The sequence below is a fragment of the Schistosoma haematobium genome, chromosome 4 (genome assembly GCF_000699445.3).
Source record: "Schistosoma haematobium chromosome 4, whole genome shotgun sequence".
Classification (NCBI taxonomy): Eukaryota; Metazoa; Platyhelminthes; class Trematoda; order Strigeidida; family Schistosomatidae; genus Schistosoma; species Schistosoma haematobium.
Window position 1 is genome coordinate 9,629,638 of NC_067199.1, and position 23,272 is coordinate 9,652,909.

At 33.5% G+C, this 23,272-nt stretch overlaps 1 protein-coding gene across 2 annotated transcripts; it reads right to left on the reverse strand.

Moving 5' to 3' along the window:
• Positions 1–14: 14 nt before the first annotated feature.
• MS3_00007335 (uncharacterized protein) lies at positions 15–22,513 on the reverse strand. 2 transcript variants are annotated; one of them, XM_051215598.1, is made up of 7 exons: positions 22,237–22,513; positions 13,492–13,663; positions 11,007–11,065; positions 9,383–9,579; positions 8,021–8,131; positions 2,626–2,737; positions 15–362 (listed from the first exon to the last, which is right to left on the reverse strand). In XM_051215598.1, exons 1-7 carry the CDS (start codon positions 22,403–22,405, stop codon positions 181–183), a joined length of 1,002 nt encoding a protein of 333 aa, XP_051066128.1. In that variant the 5' UTR covers positions 22,406–22,513; the 3' UTR covers positions 15–180. The 2 variants fall into 2 exon arrangements, with proteins under 2 accessions (XP_051066128.1, XP_051066127.1); XM_051215597.1 differs by having other exon boundaries at positions 2,626–8,131.
• Positions 22,514–23,272: the final 759 nt, after the last annotated feature.

A 23,272-nucleotide genomic window follows, 5' to 3' on the forward strand; every position in this document is an offset into this window, starting at 1 on the left:
AAAGAAAAAAATCGAAACTTTTGTACTTTCTATTTCACCATAATAATAATAATAATAAGTAATCACTAATTGCTTTCATTTTATTAAATTGTACAAATTTACATCTATTTTGACTGTTGTTGGTTTCGATATTAAAGAAAAAATATATCGTCTAAATGTAATCCGACATGAATTCAGAAATTAGTCATTCACGGGTAATGGAATAAATGTTCCAGTTGTACCCATTGATCTATCATCAGCTTCTTTATATTCACCTATTAATCGTTTCGATGATTCTGGTCGTTTTCTTTCATTGACTGCCATACCTCTCCATAATATTTCATTTTTTAAAAAGTATTCTTTGAAATCAGCGTTTTGTTCTTCTGTTTGTCAGATACATATGTATGAAAAGGAGGGAAATAATAGATAAAATTTGATAAACATGAGCATTATAGTTTTTAGCGAAAAAAGTTGTTCCTCTACACATGCTTGTATGCTTTCCTTGAAATAACTTTCGATTGCGTAATAGTATTACCAAGATGACTAACTCCGGATTAAATAGAGCAAAACTGATATTACAAACATAAATTGTTTGTGTTGCAACTCAATTATTCTTGGAGGTTATTACATAATTGTTTAATACTGAATGAGTTATTTAGTTGGTACAAATCACCTATGATACATTAAGTAGTATTGAGAAGTTCATATTGATGATCGTTTAATATGGAAAATCTATGGAGAGTTCATACTTCCATATTTTATATCACGGACTGACCTCAGTTATATAAATAATGTAAACCAGAAAGTGCTGGACAGTTGTGTCGTTTTAGTATAAAATTCTTTACAGTGCACATCCATTATTCCACCTAGTATGAAAGCCAAAACTCTAAGGTTTCCCGGTAAACACTTAATATTTGGACTATTGTGTTGATATGATTTGCATTTCTAACTTCAATCAATTAGTGATATTGCACAACCACTTTGTACATTACTGAAGAGTCCCATAATCGGGAAAAAACTGTCGAGTACTTGATTTTCAACAGGTCTTCAAGACAAGCCTTTTGTATAAACTATGATCATTAAGTACATTCATCATTATGCATTAAGAAATACGTAGACTGATTTTTACGTTACTTCAATATTCCATTATTATAATTAATCATATATTTAAAGTAGGGAGCTTGTAAATCAATCATCTTTGTCCTAGTCATAATTAGAACCACAGTCAAATGGAAGTATGTATATGTTTACCAAAACGAACAGATTGTATGATTTCATCAGAGAAGAATATGAACAGGTCATAAATGAAATGTTTGGAGATTCAGTAAGATTGGTTAGCTTGTTCGGGCAATGACAGAAATTTAACCACTAACAAGAGTTGTAACAAACGCTCCAGCTGGAATTTATTGTCACAACTTTTCGTGCTACTTAATCCTAGTTAGTAGTATAAAGTGAAACAAAAAAGTCCGTAAGTAGGGTCTGGATTTTACGAAGTTCCGAGAATTATTAGGAGCTTGTCATTGAAGATAGTCTGCAATCAACAGACACATTATTAATAGATTTAATATATCAATTTAAAAGGAAAAATTCTATATATCACATAATCACTGGGAAAAACACCTGTAGGATGAATGAGGTTGATAAAACCTATAAAGACAACCGGTCGAGAACATTGTCATTATGGAAGACTGATCTAATGATGGTAGATTAATTGAAGTAGGCACTAAAAATTTTTCAAAAAGGAAAACTAAATTTCCTCAATTGAACCACCCAGCTCAGAGTAGTCAACATTTCAAGTAAGTGCAAGGCTCCTATCAACATAACCTGGCAGGATCCCGTTAATAGTTGTTGCATACGAATTAAGAACCTTGAATTTACTTCTACCTTATCATTTTGCAAGTATCAAAATGTGTAAATATGCCCTTATCACCTATCTAATTACTTTGTCAATGTCGTATCGATGTTAAGATTTCTACTAAATTGAATAATCGATTCCAAATTAATTTCCTAATTTTAACGTGTTCAATATGAAACACCAATGTCTTGAGTTATGCCTTGTAATTATTTCATTACGTTCACTGTTTTCCTAATCCGAGACGATGTTACAAGTTCTTAATAATTCTTCAACCAGTTGCGAACTATGAATAAGTTAACTTCATTAGATATATTTTTTCCTATACATTGGGATAAAATGTAATAGCTTACCACTTTAAAATCACATATATATTATTATTAACTAATAATGTTCCATGATTACAATGCATAACTTCATATTGATTCAATCAGTTAAACAATTAGTCATCTTCGAAGGATGATGTAATACTCATCTCGATGGTACCTTCATATATCATGTAAATTAAAGGTAGGTTGTATGAGATCCATACATATTTTCATATTTTTCCAAAGGTCACTTGTAATCGCTTAATAAATACCTTTCTTCTTAGTTCATGAGTTAGCATTGAGAATAAAGTCTCTTCCATATATTTCCACTTGTTTGATTTCGTTCAGAACGCAAGTGACAACGGTTCCAGGAGCCCAAAAATCGACCAGAAAATCAACTCCTCCAACACTAAGTTTATCAGATATATGCAATAATAATAATCATAATTATAGTAATTTATTCATTTTTCCTATTAACTAACTCACTTAAAATGTCTTTAATACTTCTATTATGACCACCATATTCTCTAGGCAGTACACTTTCAAGACCGGGTACTTTTTCATAGGCTTTCTTTATATTACCTTTTACTCTTATAAACTGTTGGAAAAGAAAGAAAAGAAAAAAAAACTTGTTTTAAGTCAAGAGCCTGATAACCATTTGTATGCGATTCTGTCGATTTCTGCAACAAGTGAGTAATTATGTGACAAAAATGAGAAAATCATATCCGGTTGTGAGTTAATTGTTCATCAATGTCAATAAATGAGGATTCCAATGTAGTAAACATTGACTAAATATCAACACGTGAATCGTTGGTACTAGTCAGGAAATGTTAATGCTGTGTGCAATATTAGTATTAGCCTGGATCACATGTTACGAAGTTATTTAATTCCATTAAGCTTACCTTTCTAGTCTTCCTTATGTAAACCATTTGAAACCAGGACGTACTGAACAATTACTTTATGCTAGTGCGAAACTGAATCTGTGTGCTCCTTGACCCCATCGAGGATTGAAACGAGGACCCGCAGATTTAACTTTGATTCGTCCACAGTAGTGTGCGACCATCTTCCATAACTTTCTGTGATTATTTTTTAAGATTTCTTTTTTCTCATCAAAAAACTTGGAACACACAGGGAGTTGATCGAGTTTAAACCTAATAATATATCTTTATTTTAAAGCTTCTGTACACGTACATACAAGCGAACATTTATGTCAACCACAATGTCAGTAGCTAAATTTATAGTAGAATCTACCATAGAATAATTTATAGTTTGTTATGCTCTGCTATCCGATCCAATCGCTTCCGAATTCTTAATCTTTTACGAACCAGTTACGTTGAGTAAACTAAGCCTCCATGGAAAGCGTTATTTCGAAAAGCCTAACAAAAATATTCTCGGCTGAAGAATACCTATAAGTGACAATAATGATAGCAACATATGAACGCTGACCTTTCTCAAATGAATAACTCATTACCTCTTGTCATGCAGCCTGAATACAACCATTGGTCTGTTCCTCTTTGCCCGTTATTTATTACCTACAATTTAACTAATTATAACGCTATGATTTAAGCATTCATCATCTTTCAAAAAGAATAACATTAGAAATAACACTTGGAAATGTGTCAATACCATTTTAAATTATGTTTGATTAACAAGACGAAAGAAGTAGAATAACAAGACTTTTTTTCATGTCTTGATCATCAAATCAAGGATTAATGAAACTGAATAAACACGTATGTTCCGATCATGTGCTCAACTTACGAAAAGAAGTATTATAAGTAATATCTGTGTGATTTTAAAACAAAATAGTTCACTGTACATGTGATAGAACTCCTAATAAACAAAAAAACTGAAACCAGATTAATTTCCAAGTTTTAAAGAAGAAAATATCTTGACGAGTATGAAGGAGGGCAACGGCTTTTAAAGTTGATCTCCAACGGAATACCAGAAAATGGGTGGTTCTCAAGAAGGAGCAAGTATATAATTCAGCTACACTTTTGGATTGTAACGTTTTAATCTTAAAATATCTACAAATTGTGTTTATATAATTAGCTGTTGATTATTTAGTAACGAGTGATGTCAAGTCAAGTATCTTAATACTGATCAGTACGAATATGATCCATGAATATCAGAGTAATTGAATCTATTTTTCGCGTTGAAATAATTCCTCATTTCACAACTAATTTATTCCTTCATATCCGTAAACATTTTTCGGCCGGTATATAATAGGACAATGACCAACGGTTAGGAGAAATTACAGTAGTATTTAGATAATACGTATATATAACCTTCGATCATCCATTTACATCTCGCTATGTGTTCTGAAAACTAAACTGTCTTGTCTGACCATCAAGTGTTTTCCCTACGCCATGCTTTCGATGTACTGAAACTCTCCATTCCACCTGACGACTGTGACAACTTCGAAGCCACGTTCCGCTATATACTATTTACAAGAGATCTTGTGAATAGCGTCCACTACATTGGGATAGAAAAACTGTACTACATCAAGTAAACAACATACATTTAGTGACATATGCAGTGATATTTAAGTGACAAAATCAACTAATGACAGTAATTTGTTATTTTTCACGCAATCATAACCGTTTATCAGAATCATAACACTGACAAATTTATTGATTACCTCATTCTATAATCATGAAACTATTCTCAAATAAACTAAAACTATTTTGAAATAGTGATCATTTCCAAGATTTCAATAAACTTCTGGTATTAACAAACAATGTCATACAATTGTATCACATCAATTATAATATGCGATAGTGATGAACAAAACAATAGCATCGATGTCATCTACAAGAGCGGATGGTTTCAACAATAATAATAATAAGTCATATTGGATAAAGTTGATGCAAATAAATGCACACACTCGATACTTTCTCATTCATGGTCATGCATAAGTAATTCAACAACATATTGAATAACTATAAGTTTTAAATTTAAGGTTTGATTAAAAACAATGTAGAAATGTCTCTGAATCATATGAAATTTGATACTTGAAAGTAGAACATTTGAGAAGATACGTCATTATAGATCCAGCTAGTTAGTCAATAAAATAGTCGATACATAGTCATGTGATGACGATTATGAATAAGTAATTAACATGAGTATCAATATATATTGTACCACAACCATCAAATCGAATTTGTAGTGATTATCAACGATCACCGCTCTCTCTCTCTTTCTCTCTCTTACCAACTCACTTCCAACAATAGCCTGGACTGGACTACTCTGTCGAGTTCATGAAATTCAAAATAATTATCACTATTAATAAGATACTTTGGAAATTATTGAATAAATATACGTAGCTGACTTATTCGACTCCGCCTGGGAAAAGCAAGATTCTCCGATACAACACAGCATGCACCAATCCAATCACAATTGACGGAGAAGATTTGGAAGATGTAAAAACCTTCACATATTTGGGCAGCATCATTGATGAACATGGTGGAACTGATGCGGATGTGAAAGCGCGGATCGGTAAAGCAAGAGCAACGTATTTACAATTGAAGAACATTTGGAACTCGAAGCAACTGTCAACCAACACCAAGGGCAGGATTTTCAATACAAATGTCAAGACAGTTCTACTGTATGGGGCGGAAACCTGGAGAACTACGAAAGCCATCATCCAGAAAATACAAGTGTTTATTAACAGTTGTCTACGCAAAATACTTTGGATCCGTTGGCCAGACACTATTAGCAACAGCGTACTGTGGGAGAGAAAAAATTAGATCCCAGTGGAGGAAGAAATCAGGAAGAAGCGCTGGAAGTGGATAGGACACACATTAAGGAAAGAACACAACTGCGTCACAAGGCAAGCCCTCACTTGGAATCCTCAATGTCAAAGGAAAAGAGGAAGACCAAAGAACACATTACGTCGGGAAATGGAGATAGACATGAGAAAAATGAACAAGAATTGGGTGGAATTAGAAAAGAAGGCCCAGGACAGAGTGGGTTGGCGAATGCTGGTCGGCGGCCTATGTTCCATTAGGAGTAACAGGCGTAAGTAAAGTAAGTAAAAGCTGACTTATTCTCTTTCGAAATGGTTTATTAGCAACTAGATTAGAAATCATTGAACTAAGTTAAAGTGACCAATAATGTTTTAGTAAATAATCAAATAAATACTACTCTTGTATTTATAGGTAACATGAAAGTTGTATAATTTATTCATCTCACAAGAAAAAGCCTTTTCTTTTTTCTTTTTATAATCCAGTACCAACATTATAAACTTCAATTGTTTCATTATTGTTTAATTAAAAGGTGTCAGTGTTTTCTTTTAAACATACAGAAAGTCACACTGACATTATTATAATTTTCAAAGTAAAACAAACAGAAAATGTCTTATTTTTAATGTAGCAACAAGAATTGACTTTCAATTAATAATCAATCCTGTATTTCTTATTTTCTATTTGTTGACATTTTAAAAGTAAACTCATTGTTTACTGTACATGGTTTCATTGTGAAGCTTTCAGTGTCATAAATGTGAATGCCTTTTTGAATGATAATGTAAACTTTATAATTAAACGATCTAGTTTACAGAATACATAATTAATTATGAAAGTTAGTTCATTTGGATTTAGTTTTCATTATCATCTGTGAAATGAAACTAAATGAACAAAATGTTCTCAAATACTATCATAAATGTATAGGTTGTTTTCGGGTTGACCAAACTATCAAAGAATATTTCTTTTTGTGATACTTGTAAATGAAACTGAGTTACAATTGATTTTGATAGCGTGATCATAAAACTCAAGGACTGGTCATAAATGACATTTTTGCTAGTAGTCGTTATGAATTAGTTATATATCTTATAGACTTTATTATATGAGGCGGAAATCTGTAGGGTAGATTAAGGTGTGTTACTTTTAGGCCTAGTCATTTATAAATCCCTCCGTTATAGAAAGGCAGCATCACCCCAGATGCCGATTGTCTAAAAAAAATAATCTTATTGTCCTGACGATAATACGGCTTTATCTTTGGACTATGAGTTTTATGCTTCTAAACTTATCGTCTTCCAATTGATTTGTCTAGCATGGTAGAGTCTAAATGAAAAAATGTAGAAAGGGACGGACTATTATAAGTAAATAAGTTATTCATCTTACCAAGGTCACAACCTACATAGCCTTATTTGTATTAGTGAGAGAGAGTGTGTGTATGTGATGGAAATTCCTAAAAGTCGCACATACTTTTATTTGGTTTTGTCATTAAACCTCTCTACCCTTTCTTAGTCTTGTAATCTCTCATGGTTAATAGGAATAGCAGTTAAGATACTTGTGATAAGGACTAAAACGATTCGGCATACCATAATACAGGCTTGAAACTCAACTACATTTATTCACAGTAATTGTTACTAACTGTTAAAAAATATTTTTGTTAAGTAAATCTGTTTACGAGTTAACATTATATTCCTTGATTTGTGGCCTTCGACATAAACGATTTCTTATCTGTTCATATAAAAAAGTTAGTAAACGTCAAGTCAGGATAAAAAGTGGCTGTAAATTTCGGAAAATGAAATCTGATATGTAAAGTTTAATTTGACTGTAACCTAACAGTACTAATGCACATCAACACACTCCCATCTAAATTAATGCTACAAACACACTCTATATAATCCAGAACATCACGAATTAAATTGAAATTCATACTAGGTGCACAAGTGAGTAGCTAAATGGAAAACGCGTTGAAGTTTCAAGCTAGCGTTACTATGTTCTAATCCCGGAGTGAAAATCAACTCAGAAGTGAAGCGATACATCCTACTAAGGAGTCCTAAATGAAATGAAAAGCGAGTCCTCGATTCAACTGCCAGCTACATTCCACCTTCTCTGTTCATTTTATATGAATACCAAAAATATTTTAAAAAACCTACCCGTTCTCTAACTTTTGGTCTCAACCACAGTGCTAGTAATTTAAACAAAACTTCCATAATTGGCGGTTCATTATAATAGATTATTCCTTTCATACGAAATGGATAAGCTTCCTAACGGAAAATAATTAGTTACAATTAAGGTTAACTTTTTTTTAAAAGTAATTTCAAAATTTTAATTCGTTTGTAAAACTAACCACGGAGATTGGATGCATGTCTGTGAATTTATTCCACATCCTCTTTTTTGATTGTTCAGTATGTGTAGGGTAGAAATTATTTTCGGGTAATTTTCCCGTTCATCTAGGGGGTGAGCGTAGCACGTATGAGCATAATTTACACTGAGATTTTCATTTCAAGCTCTAACTTTCACTTTATTTGCTTATTTTCATCTGATAATTTAGAATTCTCTATAGTGCGATGTTCATGGAAGGCATATATATATATATATATATATATATATATATATATATATATATATATATATATATATATATATCACTCTAATCCTTAAGAAATTAATCTATTTCTTAGCCAATGAAATGCACTCGTCTTTTAGGTCACTTCTGATTGCCATCGGTTGACTTTCTCATTAGGCTACCTCTGATTGGCTCTCCATACCAGTAATTATTATTTGGATTTTCACTTTTTGAAGTGACTTTTAAATAGTATTCCATCCCATGTTCCAGAAACTTACAGACACTTACCCGATCCTCCTTCACACTCCGTCCCTTGCTACATTTAGGTTTTGTGATTATTGTCTCGCTTGTCTCAACAACTTTTCCCAATATAACTAAACAATATTTCTAAGAATATTTCTCGATATATACTGATACCAATAGATTGCAGTCACTTTAGTTAAATTCATCAAAGCTGGCACAACAGTCATTATATTACCAGTAACACCATTTATGTTAAAATCAGCCTTGATGTAATTTGTTCTAATGAACATTTTCTGTAGCAACAATTGCATTTAAAAACAACCCTCATGCTTTATTTCGAAAACATCTTTATTAATTTGCAAACTCCAGTCATACTTCATTTTTCTTCGCAACAAACTTACAGTTTGAAAGTATTGTACAATCACGCTTTCATCAAAATCACACAATATCGCTTTGTCAACGGTAAGCATTTTCAGTTCAAAGACGGGTTGTAACCTTGAAATCGCTATCAAGACGCTGATCGATCCTTTCATTATGCATTCGCCTACCTTTACGCGATTGTCATTTGAATTGTGTACGTACAATGTTGTTTATTATGAAATTAAATATTTTGACATTATATTAGTCAGTTAATATGAAAACAAAATTATTTAACAATGTTTCTACTGGACCGAAAAAATGTATGTATGTACATATAAAAGCTTACCTGTAATACTTTACTTAAATCTTTAATGGTCTTTTTCGGATTAATTGTATCCAATAGAGAAGGTGAGACACCGGTGAAATCAATAAATACTCGCAGACCACAAATTTGAACTCTTGGATCTTCCAAGATACGATCTAACTGAATCATGAGTAATTTGAGTACACTCTCGGTAGATACACGATTATTGTTCCAGCAACCTAAAAACAAAATAATTAATGCATACTCTGAAAATGTCAAATTAACTAAGAATTAAATATTGTATCGTTTGGAGTAAAAACATTATTTTAAGAGTTGAATTCATGAGTCGATTTAACCTAGACCACTATTAAAAACCCGGAATCACTAAACGACCGTCTCGTCCTATTATGGGACTTCTGAGTAGTGTGCATCCACGATGCCGCATGCAGGATGCAAACCCAGGATCTTCAGTTTCGTGCGCGAACATGGGATCGTGGATGCGCACTGTTGAGGAGTCCCATACTAGAGCGAAATGGTCGTCCAGTGCTCCCAGGTTTTTAAAAGTAGTCCAGCTCAGATCAACTCATTAATTCAACTCATAACATTAATTCAATCTCCACAAATCCTCATTCTGATAATAAAAAGAATTTATTATTCAAATACGATCTCTTACCACATGCAGCTTCCCGGATAAAGGGACCATTTAGTAATACATATGTTTCAAATTCAGGACAGAGATAATGGATAAAGATGAAAAGGTATGGATTGATTAAGATCATTTTAAAAATGCCAAAAACAATTATTTCGGATGAATGGTATGAACTAATTTTTTTACTAGGTTAGTTATTCATTAAACATATTGATGTATACAGTCACAAACTTGATTAAGGAAATGTTAAAATTCTTGATCAAGAAGATTTCTAGAATCATTAAATTAAAATCAACTGATAGACATATCGATATAGATCAAATTTATATATCGATGTGGAAAAAGTTAAACAATCACCATCGTCAGACACCAACTGTTCAAACAGCCAAAATGGGAACAAAGTGAACCCATAAAGACAATAAATCAGTAAATATAACCAGTCGAAAACATAGTTATCAGAACGAATAATCAGAAATATCGCTTCTGCTGATGTTGTTCAAAATGAAAACAAGAGCCTCGTACTTAGATCATCTAACCTACAGAATGCAACAAAACCGAAATCATCCACCTGAGTAACAAAGATTTCTCACCACTTCAAAACTTTGCACTACTGAAAAAGAGACTGATCTATTGCAGTCCTAAAGGTCAATGGAAAGATTCAAACAACTAATACAAGTAAACCAATAGCACTTTTTCAACAGGATGTGCACTCAAACCCAGAAATTTATTCTTCCATCACTCTGTCGCATGTTCATAGTTATTATTCATGTAAGACTGAATGTTGATCACTTACAGTAATCCATATCAGTGTGTGATACTACTTAAATAAGAATTAACTTAGCAATCATTTAAGTCAAATGTGCTAAGTTTAGATCCATTTAAAATTGTTTATAAAAGTCTATATGTCCATTTGTGATCATTTATATTATCTATCTATCCATATATATATATATATATATATATATATATATATATATATATATATATGTTTATCTGCAAAAGATTATAATAACTTACCAATTCGAATCAGAAATAAAAATGTCCCATCATGAAGGAATCCAATTGGACAATGAAAGCTGATCAGAATAATAAAAAAACATTGAAATAATGAAAAAAATGGTTTATAATCAAACAGGGGTTTTGTGGATATTATAGTAAATTGACAGTTGAATTCATGAGGCAGTTGAAGCTAGATCACCATGGAAAACCTGAAAGCATTGGACGGTCGTTTCATCCCAGAATGAGACTTATCAGCAGTAGTCATCTACGATCCCGCCCCACAAGATTCGAATCCAGGACCTATCAGTCTCGCACTCGAACGCTTAACCTTATTTATACTAGATATTATTTCATTTTAAAATGTTTTATCCAAATATTTATTAACATTGAGCAACAATTACATTCTATTTATTTAAATTACTGTTAGCATTTGTTCAACAATCATGAAATATTTTATAATGATCATTATTAATTTTTCATTCTGTTCATCTATTCGATTTAATTTACAGAAGCAGTTGTTGAATACTGAATGATTCAACAACTGCATATCATAGCAACATAATTGAATATATAGTTGTATTTTGTTTCTTTTGAAACAAGTTACATTGATTAAAGTTATGAAAAATGCACATTTCTAGGTTGATAAACAACTTCTAATGCGTGTGTGATGCTGCAACGGTATAGTTAATACTGTAAATAGCTAATCATAAATTAAGTAAAATCGAAGCCCCATTATCGAAAAGGACATGTCCAATTTATGATCTTAGCTTGATCAAATTTTTATAAATTTATTAGATGATCTAATTTACTTAATGTAAATACTCCCTACCCTACATTTTCTTAAGAAAAAATTGTGAACTTATATTTCATTTTTTCGAATGTGTTTCCCTTAAACTTAGCTATTCCGTCAGTCAGTCACGTGGCCGGAGGTCAACAAAACAAAAATCTCAGTAGGAAATCAAAGAAAATCTGAAAAAAACCAATCACAGATAAGGTCATCGGAACAGGATGATCTAGCAATTGAGGATTAAATAAACAGCTCACTTCTATGCGAAGCGAACTCTGATGTTGTCCAGAACAGCGATAAAAGCTTTGAAATTAAACCAGCTAGCTCAGAGAATATAACACAGTACTTCCAGGATTTTAATCGTGATCTTACTTTAATCGGTTTATGATATCAACGAAATCCAAAAAAATACATTATACCATTAAAGCATGATGAGAATTTATTGCAAAGAATAATCTTCTTTCATGTTAGATAGTGGTTGGAGGTAGTCAACAGGAAACTCTGGACCTAAGTTTTATGCTGTTTAACACTTATCACAAAAGTGTACCTGTATCTTGAGGGGACTAATAATCTCTACCAGATTCAATCTCGTGTTACTCAGCTTCATTGTCAGAAACGTGACCACTGAGCTATCCAGATACATGATATTGGTCGCTACTCAGTGATAGATCAGTTGTAAAAATATTTTCTATCTTATTATATACATTTTAATATGATGTTACGTCTGTTCAACAGTAAAATAAAAATTACTGACCGCTCGATTACAATTTAATAGTTTAAATGGAACAAGTCCATAGTATAGCATGAACATCTTCAGTTTGAATCCATGGTTGGAGATAGTCATTGTACACTTATAAGAAATTCAGACCTAAGTAAAAACAATTCAGTGTTCCCTCATTTCCAGTAGTTTATCAACTAAAGTCAATTTATGAAACAAATAGGTTGAACAAATCTAGACATATCATGTGCTTGTGCTCATATGCCATCTCAATTTCAACTAGTAATTGGGAAAAGATAAACAAGTCACTTTTTGGGAAGCAATCGATTCTGCACTTGGTCAAGGTCCCAGCCTTAATGACCTAGTCTGATTCAGAAATATATATATATATATATATATATATATATATATATATATTCATACCTGTGATGTTTGTATTTTATCATTTTGCCTTGTCAATGAAATCTTTCTAGTCATTTCTCAGTCTCCTCACTAGTATATTTAGTTGAGCATACTATTGAAATGGTAGAGATGATGTTCGGTTTTTCTTCTACCTGAAGTTTGCGCTGATGTTGTTCAAAAAGAACGAAGGCTCAACAACTAAACCAACCAGCTCATTCGACGAAACTCCACCAAAAAACCGAGCATGCCATCTATCTGAATTGACGCATCTGATAATAACAGAATTGAACGAGAACACAAGTGGGGACAAACTAATGTATTTTAATAAAACATAACAGAATATCTTAGTAAAATCTGAGAACCGTACAGTAAATACTTTATTTGTAAAATGTTCATTAATTGTCCTGCATTCCCATACCAATTGCCTTCTGTCCCCATTCTTCCCTTCTCGATCTTCTCAAACTTCTGCTGCCAGGTATTCTATTCCTGACTAGCGTTACATACTACTTATGTCGAAATAAGTAGCACACACCACAGTATTAATTAAATGCTAATGAACTAATTAATTAACCACATTTACTCAACCAATTACTTACCCCATGTTTAAATATTCATCAAGTATTGTATTAGTTATGGTTGAACGATCATACCAATTAACCACAGGACTTTCTGGTGATGTACGCAATGTAATAAAATTATCTAAACGCATTTGAGCTTCTGAATGATTATATTTTGCTTGACGTAGAAATGGCAAGAATATTCGATCATCTAAAGAACAACAATATATCGATTATATCTTTAAAATGAAAATATAAACAATGGTGGTGAAGACTTGTAGCTCAGGTGGATGATTTTGATGGAGTTTTGTTCTCTGACCTGAATGGTTCGGTCGACTCCATCAAAATATAAACAATATTTTATGATATATTCTTCATATAGTCTCTATTGTAAGTTATCTTATGATTTGGTTAATTAGTGTTATTCCCATTTATATTTTAAAAAATAAAATTTACTTTAAAATCACTAAGACGTACAACATCATTTGATGACTGAATGTTATCCAATGTCATTGTTTGTCTAACTCTACATAGAACCCATTAAAATTCTACCGATCAATTTGAAAGTGTATCTAATAGTCTAAATGACTCGATATTATGTGCAGTATGTTGGAATGAGATCTGATTGACAGATAACCAGCATCAAGTCTTGAATTAATGTCCCATGTTAGGTAAAACTTGTTAACAATACAACATGATTGATACAGACTGAATATATGGTCTGTTAGTTCAAAACCAGAATGCTTTCTAATCGTTAATTTATTACTTTACATAAGTATGAAGTATGCATTAGCACAAATCCATAGCTGATATTTTATTTATTTCGACAGAAATGATAATAATAACCATCAAATATGAACTTCGAGTCAAAATGTTTGTATGATGTTTAGTAGTGCTGAACAGAACGAGATGACGAACTGAATAAACTTACAACTCACTAATTGGCATCGAGTGCCTTAGTCACTAAGCTACTTCGTTAAGTATTTCATCATGTTAAACAGTATAGAATAAATGGATTTATGACTAACAGTGAAATCAGCCTAATGTATATCCATCCTAGTGTTGATGTTGGTGTGTCCTTGAAACCATTACAACTCACAGAACTACCTATTCAATAAAAAACTTGTACAAAATGGCCATATTGAGACAATCCACACTAGATACACATATATCAACAAAGAATAATTAAAATCCAGTCAAAAACAACAGCATTGGTATAATTAAAATCCCTTTTCATAATGATATCAATGAATGAATATATTTCAATTGTCTCACTTTATACAAGTCCTAAACGTTGTTTTCTCTTTTGACATGTGCTTTGCAGCAGTATCGACCAAAGAACACATAACGCCGAGAAATGGAGACAGAAATGAGAAAAATGAACAAAAGTTGGATAGAACTGGAAACGAAGGCCTAAGACAGACTGGGTTGGAGAATGTTGGTCAGCGGTCTATGCTCCATTGGAAGTAATAGGCGCAAGTTCATTTCAAGTTCATGTTAAAACTTATTTATTCTCATTTGCCTCATCCATAAATTTAAATAACCTAGATCTTACTAAACATTTTAGATCATGTTATAGTTATGGTTCAGTTTTATTTAAATGTTTAAAAAAGCCAGATAATTGATAATAGCGATTTTAATACTGTATAAGCATCAGATTCAGTGATGAAACGAAAACTTAAGTCATAAAAAGACGTAGGATTTTCCCTTTTTTCTGATACTTACAACAAAATTATCAAATATATTCCAACAGATGTAAATCTAGGGGATTTGTGACGGTCACAGAATTCTCATATTTTAAACTACAAAATGACCTTGGCTGGATCAATATTGAGAACCTGGAGGGACTGAATAGCCGTTTCGCCCTAGAGTTGAACTCTTCAGCAGTACTCATCCACAATACCACATCCGGGAATCGAACCCAGGGCCTTCTGTCTTGTACACAAACACATAACCTCTAGACCACTGAGTTGGCTTCCATACCTCCAAAAGTAGTCTAGATAAGATTAATTAGTCATTTAAAATTATGAAAATCCTACAATGTCCAAAAATCTCTCAATATGAATAACATATACGTGCTCGGTAGTAAAACTCCGCCTGTAGCTCTTCTAAAGTTACTGCCGGTACAAAGGCCAGGTAAAGAAGGAGGGTTGGGCATGGTGTTAGCGACACCAGCCCGTAGAAAACTAACTCGCTAAAAAAACGCTAACCAGAAAAAATACTTCAAACCATTTAGAAGAATTATGACGTCTCATAGTGAAAACCGAATTCCTTCGGAAGCCACGAGGCTGATATCCCTTCTAACAACCACAGCAACAATTATTATAGGTACATGGAACGTCCGAACAATGTGGGAAACCGGGAAGACCAGTCAAATAGCAACGGAAATGAGGAGATACAACTTGACAGCACTGAAAATCAGCGAAACCCACTGGACCCAAGCTGGACAACAAAGGCTAAATACGGGATAGATACCGCTATACTCCGATCACGAAAAGGAAAGTGATCCACACACTCAGGGAGTCGCTCTAATGTTGTCCAAAGTAGCACGAAATGCACTTGTGGGATGGGAATCTCACGGATCCAGAATCATCATAGCATCATTCAAAACAAAGAAGGAGGGGATCACAATGAATATTATCCAATGTTATGCACCCACCAATGATAGCAACGACGACATTAAAGATCGACTCTACGAGCGGCTTCAGTCAATCATAGAGAAGTGCCCAAGAAAGGACTTCACCATTCTGATGGGTGATCTAAATGCCAAAGTCGGAATAGACAACACCGGATATGAAGATATTATGGGACGACATGGACTGGGAGAGAGAAACGAAAATGGAGAAAGATTTGCAAATCTATGTGCATTCAACAAATTGGTCATAGGAGGCACAATATTTCCACACAAACGTATACACAAAGCTACATGGATCTCACCGGACCACACTACAGAGAACCAGATAGACCATATCTGCATCAACCAAAAAATTCCGAAGGACAATGGAAGATGTGAGAACCAGGAGAGGTGCTGACGTAGCTTCAGATCACCACCTAGTTGTAGCCAATTTAAAACTGAAGCTAAAAATGAACTGGACAAGTGGACAAACAGCACTAAAAAGGTTCAATACAGCCTTCCTTCGAGATACTGACAAACTCAATGAATTCAACATAGCTCTCAACAACAGGTTCCAAGCCTTACAGGATCTACTGAAGGAAGAAGAAACTACTATGGAGGACAACTGGGAAGGTATCAAAGAAGCATTGATTTCAACGTGTCAAGAGGTTCTGGGCCTAGAGAAGCACCATCATAAGGAATGGATCTCCATAGAAATACTAGACAGGACCAAAGAAAGGAAAAACAAGAAGACAGCAATTAGCAACGGCCGAACACAGACAGAGGAAATTTAGGCACAAGCTGAGTACATAGAAGCAAACATTACGGAGTTCCTTAGAAGATTGTCAACATCATCTGGAACTCATACGACGGACTACAGTGCAAAGTCGTGCATGAAGGACAGCTGACAGACGCATTCCAAGTAAGGACCGGTGTCAGACAGGGTTGTCTACTCTCTCCCTTCCTCTTTCTTCTGGTGGTCGACTGGATTATGAAGACCTCGACATTTGAGGAAAAACACGGCGTACAATGAACAGCTCAGAATCAATTAAACGATTTGGACTTCGCAGATGACCTAGCCCTCCTATCGCATACACATGAACAAATGCAGATGAAGACAGCCAGTGTCGCAGCAGTCAATGCATCATTAGGCCTCAACATACACAAAGGAAACACCAAGATCTTCAAATACAACGCGGACAGCACCAATCCAACCACACTTGATGGCGAAACTCTGGAAGATGTAGAATACTTCACATAACTGGGAAGCATCGTCGATGAACAAGGAGGTTCAGATGCAGACGTAAAGGCGAGGATTGGCAAAGAGTGGGCCTCATTCTTACACCTGAAGAACATATGGAACTCAAAACAACTGTCAACCAGAATCAAAGTCAAAATCTTCAAAACCAACGTCAAGGCAGTTCTACTGTACGGAGCTGGAACATGGCGAACCACAACAACCACTATCAAGAAGGTACAAGTATTTATAAATAGTTGTCTACTCAAGATACTCAACATCCACTGGCCGGATACCATCAGCAATAGCCTTCTGTGGGAGAGAACAAATCAGCTTCCAGGTGATGAGGAAGTTAGGAAAAGACGATGGAAATGGATAGGACATGCATTACGCAAATCATGAAACTGCATCACTAGGCAAGCCCTAACTTGGAATCCTGAAGGGAAGCGGAAAAAAGGAAAGCCAACGAACACATTATGTCGGGAACGAGAAGCAGATATGAAAAGGATTAATTACAACTGGAAGGAGCTGGAAAGGATTGCTCAAGACAGGGTTGGATGGAGAATGCTGGTGGTTGGCTTATGCTCCTTCACGAGGAGTAACAGGCGCAAGTAATTAAGTTCACTAGGAAATGTCTTCAAGACGCAACTCATATTTCTAGTGAGAAGCTGTGCCTCGTGGAGTTCAACCATGTCTAGTGTAAGGTAATTACCAACCGTAGGTAATGGATGAGTGTTTCACAAGATCATGAATTGACTAAAGTTAGACACTGATACTAATGAATACCGGCTCAGTGGTTTGAATTTCGAGTGTCTGCGTACAAAACCAAAGGTCCTTGGTTCGATTCCCGGATTCGGGGTCGTAAATGTACACTGGTGATAAGTGTTACACTAAGACGAAACTTCCTTCTATTGCTTCCTAGTTTGTAACAATGTTCTAGTTAGTGCCAGTGCATGATTTAAATTTTAAAAATATACATCTATCAATTCTATTTCCAATAAGTCAATAAAATCAAATCATTTTCACTGATCAATTAATCGATTGCAAAACGTTCCATCATTTAAATAATTAAAAATTAACCGATATTTAATTTTATAAATACAATCAAAATCAATAAATTTTGTGCGATTAGTATCATTAATTAATTCAATAATTAATTATTTATTATTAGAAAAACAATTAAATTATCAGTGTGAAGTTGTGAAGATTGTTACATTTTTTATTGTGATCATGAATGAATGAGTGTTAAGCTTTTGTACGAGAGACCGAAGGTTCTGAGTTCGAATCCCACCTATGGGATTGTAGATACACACTACTACAGCGTCCCATATAAGGACAAAACCACCGTCCAGTGTTTCTAGGTTTTCAATGGTGGTCTACCACTCACTGATCGATGATCTCAATTAAAAAATAAGTTAAATATCTTTATTATTATTATTATTATTATTATTATTAATGGTTTTATTCAATATAATATTTTGGTACAATATAGAAATCTCAGCACAGGGTATCTCAGCACAAGGTATCTCAGCAAGTTTCTTTTACAAAAAAGAAGGCAAAAAGGGTTAAAAAATAATCTGAAAAACTGTACAACTTTCAAAATTACAGACATGTTAAGAATGCAGGTTATTGACTAGGTTGACTCTAACAACTTGTTCGTCACAGAGTATATTTGCTTGGTAAGGTATTATAGAACTTTTATACTTTTGCTTGCGTGCATGGATTTTAACGTAATTACGTCTCATTCTACCAGAAGATATACAAGGAGAAAGATATCAGTGAAAGGGATGGTTAGTATCTGATAAGATAACGTCTGACATGAGTTTGCATGACTTTAGATGTTTATCCACAACCATATTAATTATGACCTCGAAAGATTCACCACACACCTTGCTAACTGCCTTCAGCACTCTCCGCAATACAGCAAAGACTTTTCTCAAAGGCCCGGTAAAGAATCATGGAGAACGGTAAAGAATAATAGGTAATATGCAAGAGTTGACAAGTCGTAAGAGTAAGTGACCAGTAATCCCAAGAGCATGCAGTTTCTTTATGTAGTAAGTCAGACGGAAAACTTTCTACGATAACAGTAACACGTGAGAAGACCAAGAGAGATCAAAGGAAAAGGTAACACCAAGATAATTGACCTTCAACACTGTGTTTATCAAAGAGTGTCCAATGGCACAAGCATTATGGGATCTCAAAATGGTGTTTAGATTCCGTTCATGTCTCATGCTAAAGTTAACAGCTTGACATTTTCATAATTGCTTTAAAATCTATTATAAACATGCAAAATGTGAAAAAATAGATTTTTCTTATTACTTTTAAAGTAATGAGTATGTGGTATTAGTAGTATGTAACACCATTCCGAAGTAGAAAATCGGGAAGTAGAAGGTTAAGAAGGTCGAGTTTAACAAAATAAAAGGAAAAAAATAGAAAGGAATTGTGAACTTGAAGAATCATACAGAATGTGAAAGACAAATGATAGAAGATTTGCAAATAAAGTATCAGTGTATGGTTCTCATAGTTTACGAAGATATTCTGTAATTTTTGTATAAAGTAACAGATTGGTTATCCCCATCTGATTGTTCATTCATTATTATAGTAGTAATAATTAATTGATGTTGTTAATGAAATTGGTTGTACATACAGTACTTACCTGTTTTAATTCAAATAATGAATTAATGTCTCATCAGATATATCAGTTTTATATTATTGAAATTGTTGAAAAAACATGGGATTATTTTTAGTTTCTTGACTGCTCAACATAAATTTTTTTAGTAGAAATTAATAAATACAAGTCTAAATTGATTTTGAAAATCTAAAGAAAGTAATCTGAAGAATCGTAAGATAATAAGGATGAAGAAACGTTATCCCTAGTCAGAAAGTCTAAATTTCCTCAACGGTGAAAACATTTTTGTCATATAGTTATTCTAAGTACATGTGGATAGGATACACTGAGGAAAACACCCAACTGCGCCACAAGACAAGCCCAAACTTGGAATCCTTGAGGCCAAAGGAGGAGAAGATGAAAGAACATATTACGCCGAGAAACGAGAAGAATGAACAACAATTAGATAGAACTAGAAAGGAAGGTAGAGGACCGAGTGGGTTGGAGAATGTTGGTCGGCGGCCTATGTTTCATTGGGAGTAACAAGCGTAAGTACCCGAAGTACATATTTATCATTAATTCTTTCCAGTATATCCTATGATAAATAAATTCCTAATGAACAATGACCATTAATATTGCATACATACTCACAGTTTAGTTGGAAAACGTTTTTATTTAAACATTTACAGAATTCGAGTACAAAGTCAAATTTTGTCTTAATTCCATTAAAACAGTAATAACTCTGTGATTTAATTCTCAATAGCTTCCAGTACTTGATGTATGTATTAGTCGAAATGTATTAGCAAAATAGAAATATATTTATATATTACTCAAATAAGTCCATAAAATGACGTCATAGAAACTTTATAGTACTGAAATTTAAGGCAAATCAATCTTCTGTCTTCCAAAATACTTCCCGTCCTCTGGATTACACTTGTCTTATCTCTGTATTTTTTGAATTTCAAAACATTACCAAACGTTCTCAGAAATTAGACTTTTGATTAGCTTGATCGTTTCAAGAGATTCCCTTAACACCATCATGTGAGGCAACAATACAATTCATTAGCGACCAACTAAAAATCAAATCAGCAGTCAGAAAGCACAATGCACAGTACATATTTAATGTTCTCATCAACACAGAAGGTCAGTAGTCATTCTGGTCTTTTATCATCCATACATTCTTCATGATCTTCGCTGAAATCCTTAATCCAATTGAAAAAAAAGTACTGCTTCATTTAACGGATTTTCTTCACAATCACCGCAAATACATTTCATGAATTTCCCGAACTCCCTAGGATCCACACTGACTAATTGCAGTCCATGACGAAACCCAACTTTAATCCTGAACCATCCAAATGATAATTTATGGTTTGATTATTATTAATTAGCTTTGAGATGGTTTTCTGTCATTTTTTCAAGATCGCACTAGTTACAAATTTATTCATTTTACATTTTATTATTATCTAAAAAAGACGTAGGACACACTGTAGAAATGAGAAAGAATTCTATGTTGTAATATATTAATTGTAATTTGTATTCTTTCGATCTTTATTACCCAATCTCCAAGCTAGAAAAAATATAACTAATTTATCAAGATGGATGTCTTGGATGATATTTCATTATTGACAGTGTAGGATTCTTGGAACTATATGATCTAATTACAGCGTTGTCATTATATTTTCAGACATCATCATCATGGCTAATTCAAACATTGGAATTGTTACAATTTCTTCATTTGATCGACATTTTTCATTGGCTAATAAAATCAGTTTATACTGTTGGTGAAGTCTTAGAAGATAAGATTAAGTCATTTTTGTGAATTATAAATTTTATCTTCCATTACAGACTGTTATAAATTAGAATGCTAAAAATCTATCTCACACTGTTTAACATTAAAACATACATCTTGCAATTGTATAGTGTAATTGTAATTATTACAAAGTGAGGGAACACTGAAGTTGGACTTCAATTGACGTTCACATAGAAAAAACTCCCGCGTGTGGTATCGCGAATGAGCACTGCTCAGGAGTTTCATACTAAGACGAAACGACCGTCCAGTGTTTCCAGATTTTCAATGATGATCTAGCTTAGATCGACTCATAAATTCAACAATTAAAAAACTGAGCATGATGAACTCTTAGTCTAAACACAATTCTGATTAAATTTTCATTCATTTGGAAATCTTGTTCAACTATTCAACCTGCTCAATATACTTAAATTATCTTGAATGATTATAATAACGTTTAAGGTAAACAGTTAATATCTGCTATCTGTACTTCAATTAGATAAAAATCATTACAGTAAAATAGCGCCATTGTGACTTACCATCTGCACAAGAAAGGTGTGGCATTGAACGTAACCATCTTTTAAAACTGATCAAATGTGCATTAATATGTGATGTGTTTTCACGAACCTCTTTAACAGATTTATCTTTGAAAAACTTTGTAATTGGTGCACAAGGTGATAAATGAAAAGTTCCCGATGACATATTCATTATATTGTGAAAGAATTTAAATGATTAACATAAAAATACAAATATAAATTGAATCAGAATCACTGAATTACACTTTACTCTAATAGAAACTAAAATGATCAATGTATTTCTTAATTCTAGGAATGAATATATAAATGGGGCACATGCCCTAGTCAACCAATTAAAATCATTATATCACACAATATTTAAGTAGATCAATATAAATTTAATCATTGTATGTCTGTTACACTAAATTAATTACCTTTACATGAGCACTAATTAGCTAAATGAATAAACTCCAATTAGTCTCTTCAGTTTCATTATAAATGTGCAGACATATATATTTGTTTTGTTAAACATGATAGTGATGTATTGTAAAACAATATTGTGCAGCATGGTGCATAAACGTTACTTAAGCTTAAATTACTAAGAAAATAGATAACATATACTTGTTTCTCAGTTTTCCTTATTAACTCAAGCTTGTATGATAAAACAATTTGATCTAATATAGGGGTTGTGGAGATTATTAAGTTTTTGATTAAGATCATGAACCGATTGATATTTGATCACCACCTTTGGAAACCTGCATCTCAATCAAAAACTTAATAATCTCCACAACCCCTATACTAGTAATCAACATGTGCTCATTAGTGACTAGCTTCGTGAGGGAATTCTCGGAGTTCTAGTGAGAAGCCGTGACCAGTGGAGCTAATCTATGTCGGGTAGAGACAGGTATCTACCTCAGTACAGTGGAAGTTGGTCGTGCAATTTCGTGGATTGGTTGATGTTAGGCACTAACACTGCTGGATGCCGGCTTAGTGGTCCAGTTGGTTAAGCGTTCGCGAGCGAGACCGGATGCCCTGGGTTCGAATCCCGCGTGCGGGATCG

Excerpts from the sequence above, each read along its gene's own strand:
- MS3_00007335 (XM_051215598.1), bottom strand. The coding sequence starts at position 22,405 with ATGAATATGTCATCGGGAACTTTTCATTTATCACCTTGTGCACCAATT. Across the intron at positions 13,664-22,236 it reads ACACCTTTCTTGTGCAGATG|ATGATCGAATATTCTTGCCA; the intron begins GTAAGTCACAAT and ends GTTGTTCTTTAG. Across the intron at positions 363-2,625 it reads AAGTATTAAAGACATTTTAA|AAGAACAAAACGCTGATTTC; the intron begins GTGAGTTAGTTA and ends TCTGACAAACAG.